This window comes from Eschscholzia californica, unplaced genomic scaffold (assembly GCF_041429995.1).
Source record: "Eschscholzia californica isolate CP2 unplaced genomic scaffold, dmEscCali1.0.p SCAF_2, whole genome shotgun sequence".
Taxonomy (NCBI): domain Eukaryota; kingdom Viridiplantae; phylum Streptophyta; class Magnoliopsida; order Ranunculales; family Papaveraceae; genus Eschscholzia; species Eschscholzia californica.
Genome location: NW_028238309.1, coordinates 50,271,042 through 50,291,125, shown reverse-complemented (window position 1 = coordinate 50,291,125; position 20,084 = coordinate 50,271,042). Strand labels below are relative to the sequence as shown.

The 20,084-nt window shown below is 36.5% G+C and overlaps 1 protein-coding gene, 1 long non-coding RNA gene and 1 other non-coding gene across 3 annotated transcripts; 2 read left to right on the top strand and 1 right to left on the bottom strand.

The window, feature by feature from the left end:
* Positions 1-174: 174 nt before the first annotated feature.
* LOC147558725 (uncharacterized) lies at positions 175-7,340 on the top strand. The gene is made up of 5 exons (XR_015234428.1): positions 175-297; positions 382-429; positions 1,288-1,368; positions 3,369-5,488; positions 6,248-7,340. It is a non-coding gene; the product is annotated as an uncharacterized LOC147558725 (long non-coding RNA).
* A 1,085-nt stretch (positions 7,341-8,425) lies between these two features.
* LOC147558724 (small nucleolar RNA snoR69Y) lies at positions 8,426-8,535 on the bottom strand. The gene has a single exon (XR_015235554.1). It is a non-coding gene; the product is annotated as a small nucleolar RNA snoR69Y (small nucleolar RNA).
* Positions 8,536-16,753: 8,218 nt separating this feature from the next.
* Positions 16,754-19,624, top strand: LOC147558723 (receptor-like protein EIX1). The gene has a single exon (XM_086659087.1). The coding sequence runs from the start codon at positions 16,754-16,756 to the stop codon at positions 19,622-19,624; it is 2,871 nt and encodes a 956-aa protein (XP_086515213.1).
* The last annotated feature ends 460 nt before the right edge of the window (positions 19,625-20,084 follow it).

Sequence of the window (20,084 nt, the reverse complement as noted above, 5' to 3'; positions counted from 1 at the left end):
TAACATCCCACGATTTGAAGTTAGATGAGGGACCATTCTGAATTCAGACTAAGTGAAATCAGGGACTACATATGCAATCGGGCCAGAATCAGGGGTCTTTTCGCAATCAGTACTAAATCAGGGACTAAAAATGAAATTCGGCTATTTAATGGAAAAATCAGAACCGGGTCTTCTTTCATCTTGGAGTAGAAAAAGTTGGTCAAAAGAAGATTCGGATAGAATTTCAAGGGGGAAATGCTTGATTTGTTGATTCAAGGCTTGAAGATGGGATTTGAGCTAGGTTTTATGGAAGCTTTGGTAAGAATTCTTACTTTCTCTCTCTAAGTGATGATTGTGAGATGAATTAACTAGTTTTAATGTAGGTTTTTGTTGCATGTGTAGAGATAAAGAAGTGATGAAGGAAATCAAAGGGACAACATCAAAGAGAAGGTAAATGATGTTAATTTCACCCAAATTGATTTAATTGATCATGTTCTAAAATCTAGGGTTTATGAGTATGAAATTTAGGGATTTTTCATAGTCAATGGAATTTTAAGGTTAATATGGATGGGAATTAGTTAATTATGACAAATGATGTTGGAGAGGTTAATGGTGTTTGATTATCGATCAAACAACTGTGTGAGGGACTGTTACGAGCAGTCCACTGTTTTAGTATTTCTGGCCTTGTAGATTGTTCGGGCGGATTTTCCGAAAACACGAGACTCGTAGATTATGATGTTAGCTTTCCGAAATGGTGTGGTACATGTTATTTCGAGTTTGGATGAGAAAGATATGACCGTTAGAACACGCAGCGTACGATCAGTGAAACTGATGCACTGCTGCGTACAGTTTGTGGGTTTCGGAGATGTTTTAAGGGGAATTAAGAAAAACCACCTGAGAACAAAACATTATAGATGAGATAAACTTTCCGAAGACGAAAGAATGTACTGAAACCGATCAGCGATGAGAGATTTATGACTGTTATAGCGCGCAGCGCGCTGTTAGGAAATTCAGATTTGCTGCTGTTTGTATTTTTGCTATTTCGAGGACCGTGCACTTTAAATTTGACCGAGACACTAAGGAATGAAATGTTAGAAACTGAAGTAGCTTTCCAACGATATATGATATGCTTGATTTGGGACTAATTGTGACGGGAATGAATCTAAGACAGAATAAAGTAACTCGGGGTCTTCCGATGTTAATGCGAGTCAAGTCTTTTTTGTTATTTCTTTCCTTATGGTTTTTTTCGGAGTTATCTAGGTTATTTTAAGATTCTTCTCGAAAAATCTAAGGTTTATCTTTGTCTAGGGTGTCAGAAGGAAAGCCGGAATGAGTTGGGGGCGAGATGTTCGAAGCAAAGCGGATGAGGACGGAATCCTGAATCGCTAGGTAGGGGTGGTCTCTTGTTTTCTTTTATATTATTGTCTAGATTCATGCTAGAAGTAGGAGATATGCATGCATCTCTATCTGTAGATAGTAGGCGATCGATCATATATGCATGATTTAAACCCTTGATTTCAATGGAAGTTGTATCGTTGGTTGTGATTATTGATTATTGACGGTGTTAATGATTTATACTCGGATTTCGATGAGATTTGTATCGTGAATAGATGGTTTTATATATGCGAACATGTCTTACGAATGATTTCTATAGAAATGGTTTGTGAAACGGATTGTGATCGATGTTTTGAAAAAATATTGGATTCGTATGATGTATGTGATTGGTGAAGTGGACTGCGACGAGTCATGAGGGTCTTGGCAGTTGTAGTGCTCCACTCTCTGGTCAGGATTCTTGTTTAGGTTGGACTCTCGGGGTTCAGGGATTCGCTACCCTTGACCGCTCGATTGGACTGTAAGCCTGTTTGTTCTTACCCTCGGGGCTCAGAGGTTGTACACCTCTGACCGCCCGACTGGTTTGGTGATTGGGACCCCTCTGCACTTTATGATATGACTCTTGATTGTGCCACTTATGTGTGTGATAAGATAAGTAATGTTTTAAAAAGCCTATCTCAGTCAAGGGCGTAATGGGCGAGTTCCGAATCTGCTGAGATTGTGGGTGAAGGATGTTTTCACAAGAAAAGAGTAGTATTTCTGTTGTTGACACAATAAATGCTTTTCCAAAACCAGAAGAAATAGTTGCATGCTAGGGTACCGATGAGAATAGGCTTTTCGTCCCAACACGAATACTGCAGGGACGACTTGACTATTCGACTTCGGTGAAGCTAAAACGTATCTAGTTAAGCTAAGTGTATATATTTATCACGAGGTTAGCTTTTCAATGACTGTGGAGTCACTTAGTGGGAGAGGGGCTTACCTACCTAGGGGTAAGCCACTTTCTCGAGAGAATTTGAGTACCTTGGTTAGTGCCGGTATGGGACGGTACTAGCCAAAGTACTATAGAATTCTCTGGGTAACTCCTTGTTAATTGAGAGGCATACCAAGGGTGGGCAGTTAAGTTTGCTATTGCATGCTAGTATTAGGATTGATATATATATTTATATATGTGCATGTTTTACTTGCGAAAGGGTTTTATCGTAGTTTTGTTTTGGGACTCCTCTACCAGTTTAACTCGTGTCGGTTAGTTACCAACCCCTACCAGTTCTTAGTGTGCAGGTACTTCCTTAGTAGTTTGGTTAGGATCATCTGCAACGGCTGAGTGGGCAGATGGATACAGAGGTTGTGGCGCGGGGCCACTAGGGGCTGTCATTTCTGTTTTCCCTTTGGGGTTTTCATTAGCTTCAACTTATACTTTTATATACGGAGAACCATATAATTAAGATGTATATATAACTATCACATAGTTCTTGCTTTGAGTGGTGACCTGGCGCAGGATGAGTTAGTAGGTTGGTGGTTCGAGTTCGAGCCAGAGTTGTTGGTTTTTCCATGTTTCGTTTAGCTTCCGTTGTGTTTAGAATGAATGTATGTGTATGCGAATGTATGGTTTGCATGACAGGTTACAGGTACGACCGGTTCGATTTACAGAGGAGGTGCTGCCGTATTTTCGGCTCGTCTGTAAATTGCCGAGGCGTGGTCGTGCCTAGTTATGGGTCACGGGGCGTCACAATTTATTAGTCTCTTTGTGGCCATAACATCTTAAGATATTACGCCCACGAAGAATTGATTGGTTGTACAGAAACCCGAGTCTTGAGACTGATTACCGGTTGAAGGTCATGTAGACTCGAAAATTGACAATTGAGCTAAAAAATATATTACAGTACGAGAGGTCCTACTACATGGAAAACTTTAGATTTTTTTTGTGTCTGTATATATATTAACCATTCAGTTTGAAAATATAGTTAATTTCTGGTTTTGACTTCAGTTCTTAATAATGCAGTCGAGATCTATTTTTCTAACCTTCTTTTTTGCTGCATTTTTCTTATTCGGAGCAGATTACAACAACTTCAGTTTTGGTTTTCTTTGTAAGGAAAGGGAGAGACAAGCTCTTTTGTCCTACATAGCAGATTTAAAATATCCAGATGATTCATTTTCCAATAGAATTCTAAATACTTGGGATGCTAAAGAATGTTGCAATTGGACATGAGTGTTTTGCAATCCGGAAACGGGAAATGTTGTTGAACTTCATCTTCAAGACTTATCACTACGTGGTAAATTAATCCTTCTCTGCTTGAATTAAAACATTTATATCATTTGAACTTAAATGGGAACCATTTTAATGGTAATCAGATACCTTCTTTCATGGGCTCCCTCCATAAGTTGAGATATCTCGATCTTCACAGACCAGGTTTTGGTGGAATAATTCCTCAGGAACTTGGAAACTTGTCCAATCTTCATTTTCTTGATATTAGTACCTATCAAGCTAATAGCATCAAGCCGCTAGATATTAGTGATCTTCAATGGCTCTCTCATCTTTCTTCTCTCCAACATCTTCACATCAGTTGTGTGAACCTCAACAGGGCAAGTCATAAGTGGCTACATGTGATTAACATGCTCCCATCTTTAGTCGAGTTACGTCTTGCTTCATGTTATTTAAATTCATCCACAGTACCAACTCTTTCACACATAAACTTTTCATCTCTTTCAATCCTCGATCTTTCTGACAACGGAATGGATTCTTCATTACCTTCATGGTTATATAATCTTACTAAACTTGAGTTACTTGATCTAAGTTACAATAATTTCTTCGAAACGATTTCAAAAGATATTGGAAATCTATGCAACCTGCAGGAATTAGACTTGCCGGAGAACAAACTTCGTGGACATATATCTGGAGTTTCAGTAAATTCTCCTAGATATATGACCAGTAGTTTGAAGTTGTTGGATTTATCAAGTAACAAACTTTTTGGACCTTTGCCTGAGCAATTGGGGAAATTACAAATCTCGAATACCTTTGTCTTGACCATAACTCATTTTCTGGTTCAATTCCCTTGTCCTTGGGAAGATTATCACTATTAAGGGTCTTAGAACTTCCATCTAACAAATTGAATGGATCATTGCCGGAAACAATAGGGAATCTCTCAAGATTAGAAATTCTTGATCTCTCAAACAATGCCCCGTTTGGAGCAAGGAATGAAATTTCGGTTTCGATGGAAATTTCGGTTTCGATGGAAATTTCGGTCGGTCCAAAAGTGGACACGTTTCGTGGAAACGTTTCAGTCTGTGTGGAAATTTTACAAATTTGCAGAATGATAAAACAGTTCTAAAACAATTAAGTTCGGTATTAATCTGCAATAAAACAATTAGTTTAGGGGATAAATTGAGTTATTTAACTCTATTAGTACTAAAACAGTTAAGTTAGGTGTTTATCTGCAATTAAACAGTTAGTTTAGGGGGTACATTGAATTATTTATCAGATGTAAACCTAAAACAGTTAGTTTAGGGGTCCAATCTGCTATAATAGTAACAGTTAGGGGGCTAACCAGAAATAAAACATAACATTCTTGTTTTGTAGTAAAAATTGTTTTCCCCTTAAATACAACCCTTAATCCCTATTTCTAAGACTTCTCAGCCGAAACTGACTGTTCCCTCTTCCTCTCTCTCTCAAATCGGAATCTGAAGTTAAAGATCACCTTAAGATGAGAAGAATCTCTTGAAGAACAAAAGATTTGAGAAGAAGTAGTCAAGAAAGATGGAACAAATTAACAGCAAGGTAGAAGATAAACGACTAAGGTATTATGTGAGTTATGTTTTAGAATCTTTCAAAACCCTAAACCTAAATCTCTGTTTCGAAATTTCGTGTCAGATTTCGGTGGAAATTTCGTTTCGGTGATGTGAATTTAGGACATGTTTCGGTCATTTCGACCGAAATATGTCGACATTTTATTCCTTGATTTGGAGAGATTCCAGAATGTTGGTTTAACTTATCGTCATTGGTATTGCTAAAATTGGAAAATAATAATTTAACAGGAAAAATTCCAAGCGCTATTGGTTTTTTATTTGGATTACAATCCTTGCATTTGGGTAATAATTCTCTATCCGGTGAACTACCTCAGTCATTGCGAAACTGTACCAATTTGATAGCCATTGATCTTGGTGAGAATAAATTCAGTGGGTCTGTAAATTCTCTTAGAACTCAATTCTTTTTATTTTATCAAATCAATTGTTCTTATTACAACAACTCTTATTTATACTAATAGAAGAGAAAAACAGAATTAGAGAAAGTTAGTTATTCACTCAACTAGAGTTAGTTGTAACTAACTTTTATTTTTATTTTGATTTTGTAGAGAATTAGTGCTCTGATACCATGTAAATTCTCTTAGAACTCAATTCTTTTTATTTTATCAAATCAATTGTTCTTATTACAACAACTCTTATTTATACTAATAGAAGAGAAAAACAGAATTAGAGAAAGTTAGTTATTCACTAAACTAGAGTTAGTTGTAACTAACTTTTATTTTTATTTTGATTTTGTAGAGAATTAGTGCTCTGATACCATGTAAATTCTCTTAGAACTCAATTCTTTTTATTTTATCAAATCAATTGTTCTTATTACAACAACTCTTATTTATACCAATAGAAGAGAAAAACAGAATTAGAGAAAGTTAGTTATTCACTAAACTAGAGTTAGTTGTAACTAACTTTTATTGTTATTTTGATTTTGTAGAGAACTAGTCAAGATGGACCAGTCAAGATAGTCTTCAGAGTCAAGATAGACCAGTCAAATGTCTTCAGAGTCAAGATGGACTTCATGATATAAGCTGACCAAAGACTTAGTCAAAAATTGACCTAAGTATAAATTGTTGAGTTTTGCCCTAATTCTATTTTGCCCTAATTCTCCAAATCGAGTTTCCGCAAAACCCTAGTTTCACAGGGACCATATCAACATGGCTGGGAGCAAACTTTCCAAGCCTTTTAGTTCTTAGTTTGCGTCAAAATAAGTTCAATGGTGGTATTCCAGAAGCACTTTGTAGTCTTACTTCACTACGAATACTGGATATCGCTCATAACAACTTATCTGGATAAATTCCAAGATGTTTCAGCAATTTAAGTGCCATGGCTTTGAAGCAACAAAAACAGATGGCCTATTTTAGAATCTACATTCCTGGAGGGGGTAAAGAAACTTTTTCACTGGTGACAAATGGAAGACAATATGAGTATAGTAACACTCTTGGACTTGTTACAACCATGGATCTTTCTAGAAACAACTTATCCGGGGAGATTCCTCAAGATCTAACAACACTTCACGAGTTACGATTTTTGAACTTATCTGGGAATCATTTTACAGGAAAGATCCCAGACAAAATAGGCAAGATGAGCACATTGGAATCTCTTGATTTCTCAAGCAACAAACTTTCAGGTGTAATTCCTCAAAGCATTACAGACCTGCTTTCTCTGAATCACTTGAACTTGTCATATAATAACTTGTCAGGCGAAATTCCTTCACGTAACCAATTGCAAAGCTTTACTGAATCGAGTTATGTCGGCAACCCAAAACTATGTGGTTTTCCACTTAACAACTGCAATGAGGATGAACAAGCTCAATCGCCGGGATATGGTAGAGGAAAACAAGATGATGAGGTGGATGATTGGCTTGAGATGAAGTGGTTTTATATAAGTGCATCACTTGGATTTGTAACAGGTTTTTGGGGTTTATGTGGGGTGTTATTATGGAAGCAATCTTGGAGACATGCTTATTTTGGGTTCATTACTTCTATGACACAAAAGCTCTTCAAGTTATGTGTGCGGTAGTTTGAACATATGTAATCGATATCGTAACAATATTTTCAAATACCAGACCAATGTCAATTATAAAGAGACCTTGGTTCTTAAGGTAATGATGGTTTCCTTTTTTTCTTTTTGTTCAATCTCGTTAGCTCGGGTTTGCTGACTTGTTTGTAATCGGCTCATATGAAACATACTGGTTGAAATGTTATAAGTTAGCATGTTTGTTATCAATCACAAAAGTTGTCTCCGATTTTTTTTCCCTCGTATTTATGCTCTTAAAATCGTGGCTAATGAAGGATGAGTCATATTCTTTACTATGTTCCATCCATCCAAATTAACATTTCTTCTCTTTCACTTAAATACATGTAAAGATGCAAACAAAGTGTTTTTCATTATACCAACATCTCCAACGCAAAACTCAATCTAAAAAACTGAATTTATATAACTTTTGAAGAAAAAAATCTCTCCACACAAAATTCCAGTTTGATATTAAGAAGATGTCCAAGAAAGAAACTTAGGTGCTGTTTGCTTTTTATTTTTTTCAGATCTGAAATCTGAATAGAGACAAAATTCAGATTTCAGATGTTTGTTTTCTAATTTAAGAAAATCAGAAACTGTAGCTGAATTAGGTTGTGGTCTGAATGGGCTGAAAACGAGCCCATATAATTCAGATTTCAAAACAAGTCTGAAAAGGAGACCCAAATGCTGAAATAGATCAAATGACCTTTATGCCCTTCTGTTTTACAAAAAATTTCTCATCCAAATATGTAAGTCAGACAACCACCAACACTTGACTCAGACCACCACCAACACCTGGCTCAGACAACCACCACCACCACTTGAGTCAGATAACCACCACCACCTGAGTCAGACAACCACCACCACCTGAGTCAGATAACCACCACCTGAGTTAGACCACCACTACCACATGAGTCAGACCACCACCACCAACACATAAGTCAGGCCACACCACCACATAAGTCAGGCCACCACCACCACCGGTAACACAACACAGAAGCCACCACCGGAAACCTAAGTCAGACCACCACCGTCAACACAAAACCACAACCACCACCGTCAACCCATAACCACAACCACCACCGTCAACCCAAAACCACAACCACCACCGTCAACACAAAACCACAACCACCACTGTCAAGTGTCAACACAACACCAAAGCACATCAATATCACATTTCACGTCCACCACCACACATCACGACCACCACCACCGCCATACATCACGGCCACCGCAGAGAGAAAGAAATAGAGGGGGAAGAGGGAGACCCTCGCCGGATCTGGCGAGGGTTAGCTTTGCTCAAATGGATGAAAAGCTCAGATAATGGTTAATGGTTCTTTTCCTTGACCTTCCAACAAATGAAAGGTCTCATAATGAGCTGGGATTATAAAAAACACTATCATCATAGCCACCACCTAAAAAAACCCTAACTTTATCAAAACCCCCAAAACATTTGAAAAAGGCTATGGTGAGGGAGATGATAACAACCCTAAAACATTTGAAAAAAATATAGACTTCCTGTTAGGGTTATTGTGAGGGAGATGGAGACTTCTCAATCTCTTTTGTTTTAAAATAAAGAGAGAATGTAACCCTAGATTTTTAGGGTTTTTATAGTTCTTCTCTTCTTATTTGGCCAGGAGACAAAAGTTGAGTTTTTTTTAACGAGGGGCATAAGCGTAATCTTATATTTTCAGACTTTATAGTTCAGACTTAAAAAACAAACATCTAAATTCACTCAATTCAGATTCAACCAACTCAGATTCAGACATAAATAGAAAAACAAACAGCACCTTAATATTTGATATTTGTCTCAAAGACTTCAATTTTCCACTCAATAATGCAAAGAAAACTACGCATTAGGAAATGACTCTTATGTAATTCTTAAGTTTTTCTTGAGTTTTGCATTGGAGATGCTCTTGCGTATAAGTTTATTCAAGATAAGATTAGAATCAGTAATATTGATGAGTTGAAACAATTTGGTGGAAATATTTAAGTATCAGTTGTTGATCGAAATAGATTAGATGCTATTTGTTGGAGACAATTATCATCTTCTCTAATTAATCAAACAAACTGAACTGAAGATTGTTCATTAAAATCATAAAAGAATGACTACCAAAATCTTCTAAGTTCTCAACACGAGTTTGATACAGAGTATGAAACGACTTCTTCAATCAGACAAATAAAAAAACATTGATCATATCAACTCTCTTGCTCTTCAAGTTCGACATATAATCATCACCATTTCATGAGACAGGTTGAAAACCTTAAATGTTATTTGATATCTTGCTCTTCAAAAGTAGCTTCACCATGGATATATTGTAAAATACCATCAGTTTTATGATCTTGAATTCTTGATAGTCTCTTAATCCAACCAAAATAATATCAGGAGATGCATCTTTCTCCAATATGACAAAGCATTTGTGTTTCATTAATCAAGCAAAAGACTCATTCACTCAAAAGAATTGGACTCTAGATCAAGTTTACATCTAGAAATAATGTTTCCAAAAAAGATGGAGACGATGAGTGTCAGTTCTGAAATTCATCAGGATAACAACAAAGCTACATAATTGGTTGATCCTAGTTAATGTTTACTATTTTATTAGTAGTTCTGGGTAATAATGATTCGAACAAAACAAAAGGAGTTGGAGGGAGAGGGATGGACTTGCCAGCATACTACATCACATTTTTTTCATTAGCCTTCCATATTGTTTTGTTATCAACTCAACTCTTTTACGTTGTTTGAGGGGCAAAAGAAGAAATTGGTCTTGGAGGAATAATGGCTGGGTCTTACTCTTACACTCGCCTCAAACGAGTGTTGGGTTTAATGAATAGCTTAAAATTTAGTATGTACTGACTTTATTTATCTCACCACTGTTGGACGACCCATGGTTCTTCAAGGTGCATCTTGCACGTGTAGCGCCCCTTCAGACACGCTCTTCTTCACTTGTGTTATCGAATCTCTACTAAGTTAATGCAAGGAAGAAAATCAAAGCACAAAAAAACACAAATTACAATTAAAATAAGTTATGAGATAATTCATCAACTCAAATATTATCTTAGTCCACACATCAACTGGTTGTGCAGAAAATTCATCAGTCGTCTTTGAAAAGTCTCATTCAAACTAAGTCAATTTGCATCCAAAACAACCGTTCACTGCTGCCATTTCTGACAAAAGAACCGTTGGCATGTATGTGCTCTTATATTGCCCTAACACTCGGTCCAAATTTGAAGGTAGATTGTTCAACAAATGTTGTTTTAGAAGCGAAAAAACTAAGTTGCATAAGTTCAACCTCGTTATGTTCATCTTTAAGATCTGGATTACTTACATCTTTAACTTCATTGTATAGAAAAGTACACAGAGATGTTCTCAATGTCATACTATATTGTATGGAAATTTTTGTTCATAATCATGTACAACTCTCATTATTTTATTGAATTCTTTTTATGTTTTTTTTTACTTTAGTAAAGCTATTTCTACTTTTTATTTAACAGGAAATTGGGTCGGAGGCCCAATTTCTTGTTTTTTTTTTTGTTAAAAAGACAACCCATCTTTTTTACTAGCAAAACCCCAAGTAAGTTATAAAATAGGCTTGAAGGACATTTTTAAAGGCGCCAACTTTTTAAGAGTCAAAAATACCCTTCATTCAATTAGAAATACCTATTAATAATCTAACTAATAAATCAGGAACTTGAGTTTTTCTCATGAACGAACCGAGTTGGATTGTCGACGCCGATTAAAATTTCTGGGGTTTGAATCGATTTTGGCTATAAGATAGGTTGATGTTTTTAGGTTTTGGTGATTAAATCTATTTGCTTGTTGTTTGAAGAGGCTTTTAAGGGGTTTGATTTAGTTTTTGGTTCTTGATGGGCCTAGAAAGTTTCCTAAATAGGTCTACACCCGCAAGTGCACGGGTGTCAAGTTGTAATTTCCGGTAAGACCGGTTCGTTCCTCAGAGACTAAGTCAAATTTCAATTCTAATCTTAAAACTATTAGGTCTTCAAAAAATGGTTTGATTGATAATATTTTTTAAATAATAAAAAGATAAACAATAATTAAAATTCAAATAATACTAAAGTTGATATTCAGATAAAGGGAACCTAGGGTTTTTCGAATCCGTCTTCCTAACAATTCTAACGACAAATTAATTTTGGTCTGATTAGATAGTTCTTTATATAACTCAGGTTTTCAGTCCATGAACGGTCTAAAAACCCGGAAGATGTTATCGTTAAAATGGTAAAAACTTTAATAAATTGTTGAGAAAATGATTATTACGACTTCATCTAAATCCTAGATAGAAAATTAGTTCTTCATGATAAAGGATGGAAGCTTAAATATATGGAAAAAGGAAAGAAAAGTAGAAAAGTTGGATTTCTTACTAAATTTTCCAGCCAAACAGAGCCTTAGGGAAGTGATTTCCTTCTGATTTTCCACTGCTCTGCCAAACGCGCCCTCTGGGAAAACGATTTTCTCGTCTTCCCGGAAATATTTTCCCTGTGAGAAAATAATTCTCTCACCTGTTTTCTCACCTTCTCCAATTCTCTTTCTCTCTCTACACTTTCTGTTTTTTTTTTTTTTTCTTAATCTCTTTCTCTCTTAACTCTCTGTTAATCTTCCCTTTCTCTCACCAAGAATATAAATTACAGGATAAGAAGAAGAAAGATCGAAGATGATGATGATGAGCTCGGTTTTCTCTCAACTGTTAATCGTTTCTATTTCTCACAAAAAGAGTAAATTACAGGAGAAGAAGAAAGAAGGATAGGTGATGATGAATGATGTTTTCTGTTTTACCCGAGATATCTCTCTACAATCTCTCTCTGTTCTCTCTCTGTAATCTCTCTAACTCTCACAACTAAAGAGAATACAATGAAAAGAAAAGAACATATAATGATCTCGGCTTAAAACTTCTCTCTCTCCCTCTCTACTGCAACTCCCTGTTCTTTCTCTCTCTCTCTCTTCTGTTCTGTTTTTCTAGCCGGGAGAGATGATATGAATTTCTTCCAAAACCCCGAATATCCCTTTTCACTTCTCCCTCTCTGTTCTTATAACCGAGTATCTCCTCTCACTCTCCTTCTCTGTTTTCCGTTTTCTTTCTCTCTTTCCTTCTCGGTTAAACCACCAATCCTCTCCAAATGGAAACTTCGATCAAGCAAACCGAATCTCACTTTCCTTCTATCTTCTTCTTTCCATTTCTATCTCTCTCGGTATCTCTCTTTCCATTAATGATTTTGGAAAGAAATCTTCAGCTGTCATCTTTCTTTCCCTTCTCGGTATTCTCTGTCTCGTTTCTCTCTCTAATCCGATGAGAAAGAAGAGATATTCGGATAGAGATGAGATAAAGGGAAAGAGCAACCAATTCCCACTTCAACGTTTCTGACCGTTAGATTTCGAGGACACGGATCGGGAAGAGAGGTGGCACGCGGGAGCACCTAGCTTATCTTGAGACGGGTTGCACTGGTTTATCCACTTGAAGTCCGTTACCATGTTGAGCGGGTACACAAAACTGAGTTGTTCCACAATTCCTGCAACGCCACGTGTCTTTGACGACTTGGTCTACTTGATTTTGACCCTGACTTTGACTCGCTCCATTTCCCTGATCTGGACTCCGATTCTACTTCTGTTTTCACCCACGAGTTCGTCTTGGGCTACACTTTTCACTAGAGCACTAATATGACTAGAATACCCTTGTCATTAAAATGACCAAAATGCCCCTCAAGTATGTCTTTATCACGATGTTTTCGCATTGAACTCCGTAAATGAGACCTGAGAAAGAAATCAAACAAATCATCAGAGTAACCGCTCGAACTAGACTAACTAACCCGAGTTAAGAGATTCAAATGAGACAGTTTCATGTCTCATCAGTTCTAAATTCTAGAGAGAGAAAGTTTTATATATGTGAGAGGTGGTTTCTAAATTTTGAATTGGGCGGTTTGAATTGGATGGATGGGTTTCCAATTTCCTCAAGGCGGTTTAATTGGCTTTGTGACGTAGGCGGTTTCACATTGTGGCAGTTTCCAAATTAAGGCACTATAGAGTATTGGCGGTTTCAATTTCAATCGGCGGTTTGGCTGTGTCAATTGGAGTCGGTTTCAAATTTGGATTCAATTGGACCAGCTTATATATTATATAAATAGGGGAGCAAATCAACACTCAACACATCAACACAAGTAACGACAACTCTTCTTTAGAGAGAGCTAAAGAGAGAGAGCAAGTGAGATAGAAATTTTGTTCATAGTTTTGAGCGGTGTTTAATTTCTCGGTCGTCGAAGATTTAGTATAGAAGGTTAATTTCTATACGGTACCATCTTGGGACGAACTTGCGGGTTGTGTGAGTCGTCTTCATCTATCCTTCAATAGAGATTTCTTGTTCGCCTGAGGACGTAGGCTTTAGGCCGAACCTCGTTAATTCTGTTCGCATATTTAAATTTGGCTTAGTTTTTCAATTAATTTTCATAGTCGGATCAATTTCTAGGATAGGTTCGAGCTTCCGCGACTTTTAGTTCTAACAATTGGTACCAGAGCCTTGTTGAGATTGAACGAAGAGAAGATGGGATCGAGAAGTGGTACGGTCAAAGCAGGGAAATATGAGATAGAGAAGTTCAATGGGAAAAACGATTTTTCTTATTGGCGGATGCAGATGAAGAATCTGTTAATCTCACAGAAATTACACAAGACGTTGACGGGAAAGAAACCAGGAGATATGTCAGATGAGGATTGGGAGGAGTTAGATCTCAAAGCACGGGCCACCATTATGTTGTGTCTTGAGAGGGACGTGGCGTTCCTCGTAGACGGAGAAGCAACGGCGGCGAGTGTGTGGTTAAAGCTAGAAAGCAGTTTCATGACGAAAACTTTAACGAATCGAGTATACTTAAAATCCAAATTATTCACATGTAGAATGGAAGAGGGTTCTTCTATTCAGGAATATGTGAATAGGTTTGACAGGATAATCTCAGATTTAAAGGATATTGATGTTAAGGTTGAGGATGAGGACCAAGCCCTCATATTGTTACTTTCATTGCCTAAATCTTATGAGAACCTTGTTCAAACTTTGATGCTTGTTGGTGACAGTCTAAGCATGGAAAAGACGAGAAATTCGTTATTAGCGGATGACCTTCGTAAGGTTGCTACTAGCAGTATGACGTCAGGTGGAGTAGACAAGGATCAAGCACAAGGGTTGTTTGTAACGAGGGGGAGGAGTAATGAAAGGGGAAAGGGAAAGGGCGGAAAATATATATCCAAATCTAGAGGCTCTTTCAAGAAAACGTGCTTTAGTTGTGGTGAGTTTGGCCACTTTAAAGCGGCTTGTCCAAAGAGAAAGTTGAAGCAAAAGAACGAAGGCTACAAGGGGAAACAAGAGATGCAAGAGGCGGGATATGTGTCAGAAGACCCTGACAAATGTTTCTCGGTAACAGAGGTGTCTGAGAAGATCTCCGATAAGTGGATGCTTGATTCAGGGGCGTCACACCATATGTGTCCAAATACGGAGTGGTTTACTACCTATAGGAGTATAGATGGTGGTACAGTTATACTGGGTGATGATAGTATATGTAAAGCTGTGGGACTCGGAACAATACGAATCAAGATGCACGATGGAGTGGTGAGAACATTGACGGACGTAAGACACATACCCGATTTGCGGAAAAATCTAATTTCCCTTCGTGTGTTGGAGCGGAACGGCTGTAAGATAATTATAGAGAATGACTCCATAAAAGTCGTTATAACTTCATTGTAAAACTCTCATTATTTTGTTGAATTCTTTTTATGTTTTTTTTTACTTTCGTAATGCTATTTCTACTTTTTATTTAAATTGTTACAACATTGTAATTATTTAGATTTTCATTTTCGAGCAAATTGTCAGTGGCTTAAGCCATGGGTTCTCATTTTCTTGAATAAAAAAACTTTAAAGCTACCTATTATACATATATACATTATTTTCTTTTCTAAATTTTAGATCCAAAATGAAACCAATTTTGTCACAATAATAATATTCATATCAGAATCACGGACTATACCCTAGTATTTTTTTTTATAAAGATCCAATTGTAAAGTTATCTTTTATCTCGCTACGTTGGTACAGGGACACTGGTCTAGTTTATTGAGATATGAACTTATAGCGACATACGTGTTTTTAGTAACTAGACACATTTTTCTTATCTTGCCACCTGTTGGAGGACCCATGGTTGTTCACGAAGCATATTGCAAATTTACACGTATAGTGCCCCTTCAACCACGCTCTTCATCACTTGTGTTATGTACTATTTAGTTTCTACTCTCTTTTAAGATAGTGCAGGGAAGAAAATCAAACCACAAAAAAAGATATTAGCTGGTACTGTACAAAGTTATTCGTGGTCGAAAGGACTCATTCAAACTAAGTCAATTTGCATCCAAATAATTTAATCTGTTTGGCCTGATTCATAACTTTACAATAAATATCAGTAGAAGTCTTGGTGACTAGCTAGCATTGAAATTTCTATATAAAGAAGAAGACACAAGTTAAAATCTTAAAACGTTTATTGCGAATAGTCTATAAGACTTCAATAAACAACTAAAAGAATAAGAATGAGAAAATAATGAGTTCAATAGAACCCATTGAAAGGATTGAATAACAAAATTTAATGGGCCAGAAAATTCTACAGATTTTAAAGAGTCTCCAATCAATCGTACTCTCACAATACTTGTAGGTCTCAATCAGATAGGTGGACTACTGAAATATTTTGAAAAATTTTGTATCTGGAAGACTCATTCACTGAAAAGAATTAGTATCTAGCTAAATGTACACAAACCTAGAAGTAAATTTTCAAAAATAAATAAATTTTAGAGGCAGAGGGATGAACTTGCAAGCATGTGCAATTTTATACTTAACATACTACATCACATTTTTTCATAAGAAGTTAAACCTTCCACATTTTTTTATCAAGTTAACTCTTTAAAGCTGTTCGAGCGCTTTGAACAAAAAAAAAGTTGACATTTCTACATAAAGAAGACACGACAACAAATATCGCAAACGAAAGAAAACACAACTAATATCGGTTAGTCTTTATGACTAGCATTGACATTTCCACATAAAGAAGACATAAGAAATCCTATCAGACAGAAAGAAAAAACTTCCGTCATTGTCATACCTTACAATGTCATAGTTTCGGTCACAATCATACCCCGTAAGGGCCGTACAAATTACCCTATATTTCATTATTTATATCCTTAATACCCCAAGTCCAATAAATCATATATTCCCGCTCTATTGTGAATCGAGCTTGGAATCTTTGGGATTTTGGAGTAAATGTGATATACACTGAAGTAGCAGTTGTTGACAAACCAAACCCATTGAGAGGGCCGATGAATAATCAAACTTAACAAGGTAGAAAAGTCTGAAGACTTGAGAAAAGTCTCGGACAAGTTTTATTGTCCCAATCTTTGGAAGTTTCAATGGACATATACTTATTTATTATTCTCTTTATGGCCATAACATCTTAAGATCTTACGCCCCACGACGAATTGAATGGTTGTACAGAAAGCCGAGTCTTGAGATTGATCACCGATAGAAGGTCTTTAGATTTTGTGTGTTTGTATATATATATATTGACAATTCAGTTTACAAATAGAGTTAATTTCTTGTTTTGATTTCAGTACTTAATAATGGAGTCGAGATCTATTTCTCTAATGATCTTTCTTGCTGCATTTTGCTTATTCAGACCAGATTACAACAAGTTCAGTTTTGGTTTTGTTTGTAAGGAAAGGGAGAGACAAGCTTTGTTGGCATTCGGAGCAGATTTAAAACATCTAAATACTTCATATTTTGCTGAAAATTATTATTATGCGGAGAATATATTATCTACTTGGGATGGTAAAGAATGTTGCAATTGGACAGGAGTGTTTTGCAATCGGAGAACCGGAAATGTTGCTGAACTTCATCTTCAAAAATTATCACTAGGTGGTAAATTAAATCCTTCTCTGCTTGAACTAAAATATTTAAGTCATTTAAACTTAAGCTTCAATAATTTTGAGGCTAGTCAGTTACCTTCTTTCTTGGGGTCCCTCCATAATTTGAGGTATCTCAATCTACGAGGAACACATTTTGGTGGAATTATTCCCCAGGAACTTGGAAACTTATCCAATCTTCATTTTCTTGATATTAGTTACAACTACATGCTAGATGTTAGTGATCTTCAATGGCTCTCTCATCTTTCTTCTCTCCAACATCTTGACATGAGTTCTTTGAACCTCAGCAGGGTAAGTGACAAATGGATACATGTGATTAACATGCTCCCATCTTTAGTCGAGTTACGTCTTGCTTACTGTCATCTAAATTCATCCATAGTACCAACTCTTCCACACATAAACTTTACATCTCTTTCAATTCTCCATCTTAGTGGTAACAAAATGAATTCTTCATTACCTGAATGGTTATATAATCTTACTAGACATGAAGAACTTAATCTAAGAGAGAATAATTTCTACGGAACAATTTCAAAAGATATAGGTTATCTCACTTCAATCAAGAACATCGATTTAAGCTATAATTATGATCTTGAAGGGGAGATACCAAATACCTTTGGAAATCTATGCCACTTGCAGGAATTAAACATGAGAACAAACAAACTTGGTGGAGATATATCTGGATTTTTGGTAAATTCATCTGGATGTATCACCAGTAGTTTGAAGTCGTTGGATTTATCATTGAACACACTTTCTGGCCCTTTGCCTGAGAAATTGGGGAAATTAAAGAATCTCGAATACCTCTATCTCGATGATAACTCATTTTCTGGTTCAATTCCCTCGTCATTAGGAAGATTATCATTATTAAGGGATTTATTCCTTGGTGGAAATGAATTGAATGGATCATTGCCTGAAACAATATGGCATCTCTCAAATTTAGAAAGATTATCATTATTAAGGGGCGTTGTATTAAGGGGCGTTGTAACTGAAGCTAACTTCGCCAATCTCCGAAGACTAAAACTGTTGTTTATTGATTCAGTTGATTTGAAGTTGAAATCTGGTTGGAAACCTCCTTTTCAACTCGAACGATTATCAGTTCAAAATTGTCACATAGGATCTCGATTTCCCCAATGGTTAAAAACACAAACAAAATTGGTGTATGTTGATTTATCCAACACAAAAATTTCAGGTACAGTTCCTACTTGGTTTTGGAACATGTCTTCTCAAATGTATCAATTGAATCTAGGCCACAATAGTCTCACTGGAGAATTACCAAAGTTATTGAAATTTAGTTCTACTTTTATAGAAGTTAACTTGACTTCCAACTATTTTAACGGCCCACTACCTCGTGTATCTAATGTTTCAATACTAGATCTTTCTCACAACTTCTTATTTGGTCCTATTTCCTCTTTCGGATGTCATCCAGAGTTTGGCGAAATGTGTACATTACAATATCTTGATCTCTCAAACAATGCCCTGTTTGGAGAGATTCCAGAACGTTGGTTTAACTCATCCTATCTGTCATTGCTAAACTTGGAAAGTAATAAGTTAACCGGAAAAATTCCAAGCTCTATTGGTTCTTTAGCTTATTTACAATCCTTGCATTTGAGTAATAATTCGTTATCCGGTGAACTACCTCAGTCATTGCAAAACTGTACTAGCTTAATAGCGATTGATCTTGGTGAAAATAAGTTCAGTGGAAGCATATCAACATGGCTGGGAGCCGACTTTGCAGGGCTTATACTTCTTAGGTTGCGTCTAAATAAGTTCAGTGGTGGTATTCCAGAAGCACTTTGTAACCTTACTTCACTACGAATACTGGATATCGCTCATAACAACTTATCAGGATCAATTCCAAGATGTTTCAGCAATTTAAGTGCCATGGCTTTGAAGCAAAAAAAACAGATAAACTATATTAGCATCAACATTGGGGGATATGAAGAAACTGTTTCACTTGTGACAAATGGAAAGGAATATGCGTATGGAAACACTCTTGGGCTTGTTACAACCATGGATCTATCTGGAAACAACTTATCCGGAGAGATTCCTCAAGATCTAACAACACTTCATGAGTTACGATTTTTGAACTTATCTGAGAATCATTTTACAGGAAAGATTCCAACCAAAATAGGAAAGATGAGCACATTGGAATCTCTTGATCTCTCAAGCAACGAACTTTCGGGTGTAATTCCTCAAAGCATTACAGATTTGACTTCTCTGAATCACTTGAACTTGTCATATAATAACTTGTCAGGGAAGATTCCTTCTAGTACCCAATTACAAAGCTTTACTGAACTGAGTTATGTTGGCAACCCTGAACTCTGTGGTATTCCACTCGAGAACTGCAAAGGCGATGAACAAGCTCAGCTGCCCGGATATGGTGGACGAAAACAAGATGAGGAGGATGATTGGCTTGAGACGAAGTGGTTTTGTATAAGTGCAGGACTGGGATTTGTAACAGGTTTTTGGGGTTTCTGCGGGGTGTTATTATGGAAGCAATCTTGGAGACATGCTTATTTTGGGTTCATTACTTCTATGATACAAAACCTCTTTAAGTTTTGCACATGGTAGTTTGCAAATATGTATCGATATGGTAACCGGTAAGAACGATTCAAATAACAAACCAATCGAAGTCTTGACTACATGATCAGCTCTCACTGAAAGAAAAATAGTCTGACCACCAAAAAAACTCACCCTTGATTTTGGATTCATTACGTGTGAATTTGATACCCATGTTTGTATTTAATTTCTCTATCTTCCTGGTTCTCTTGACTGTAGTATTTGCCAAGGACCAAGGCTTACATGTTCTATACTTCTTTGTGTATAAAGTATAAACTTAATACTTCCGTACTCAAAGAACTTCCTAAACTTAACCCTCAATATCCTCAGCTGAAGCGTTAGTTGTCCAACGACAATCGTTCTTCGCTCTTTTGAATGCTCGGACTCATCTTCACTTCCTTCTGCAAAGACCTATGATGATGCGTTTCGTAAATTTGTGGGCATCCACCTCAAAACAATAAGTGAAAAGGAC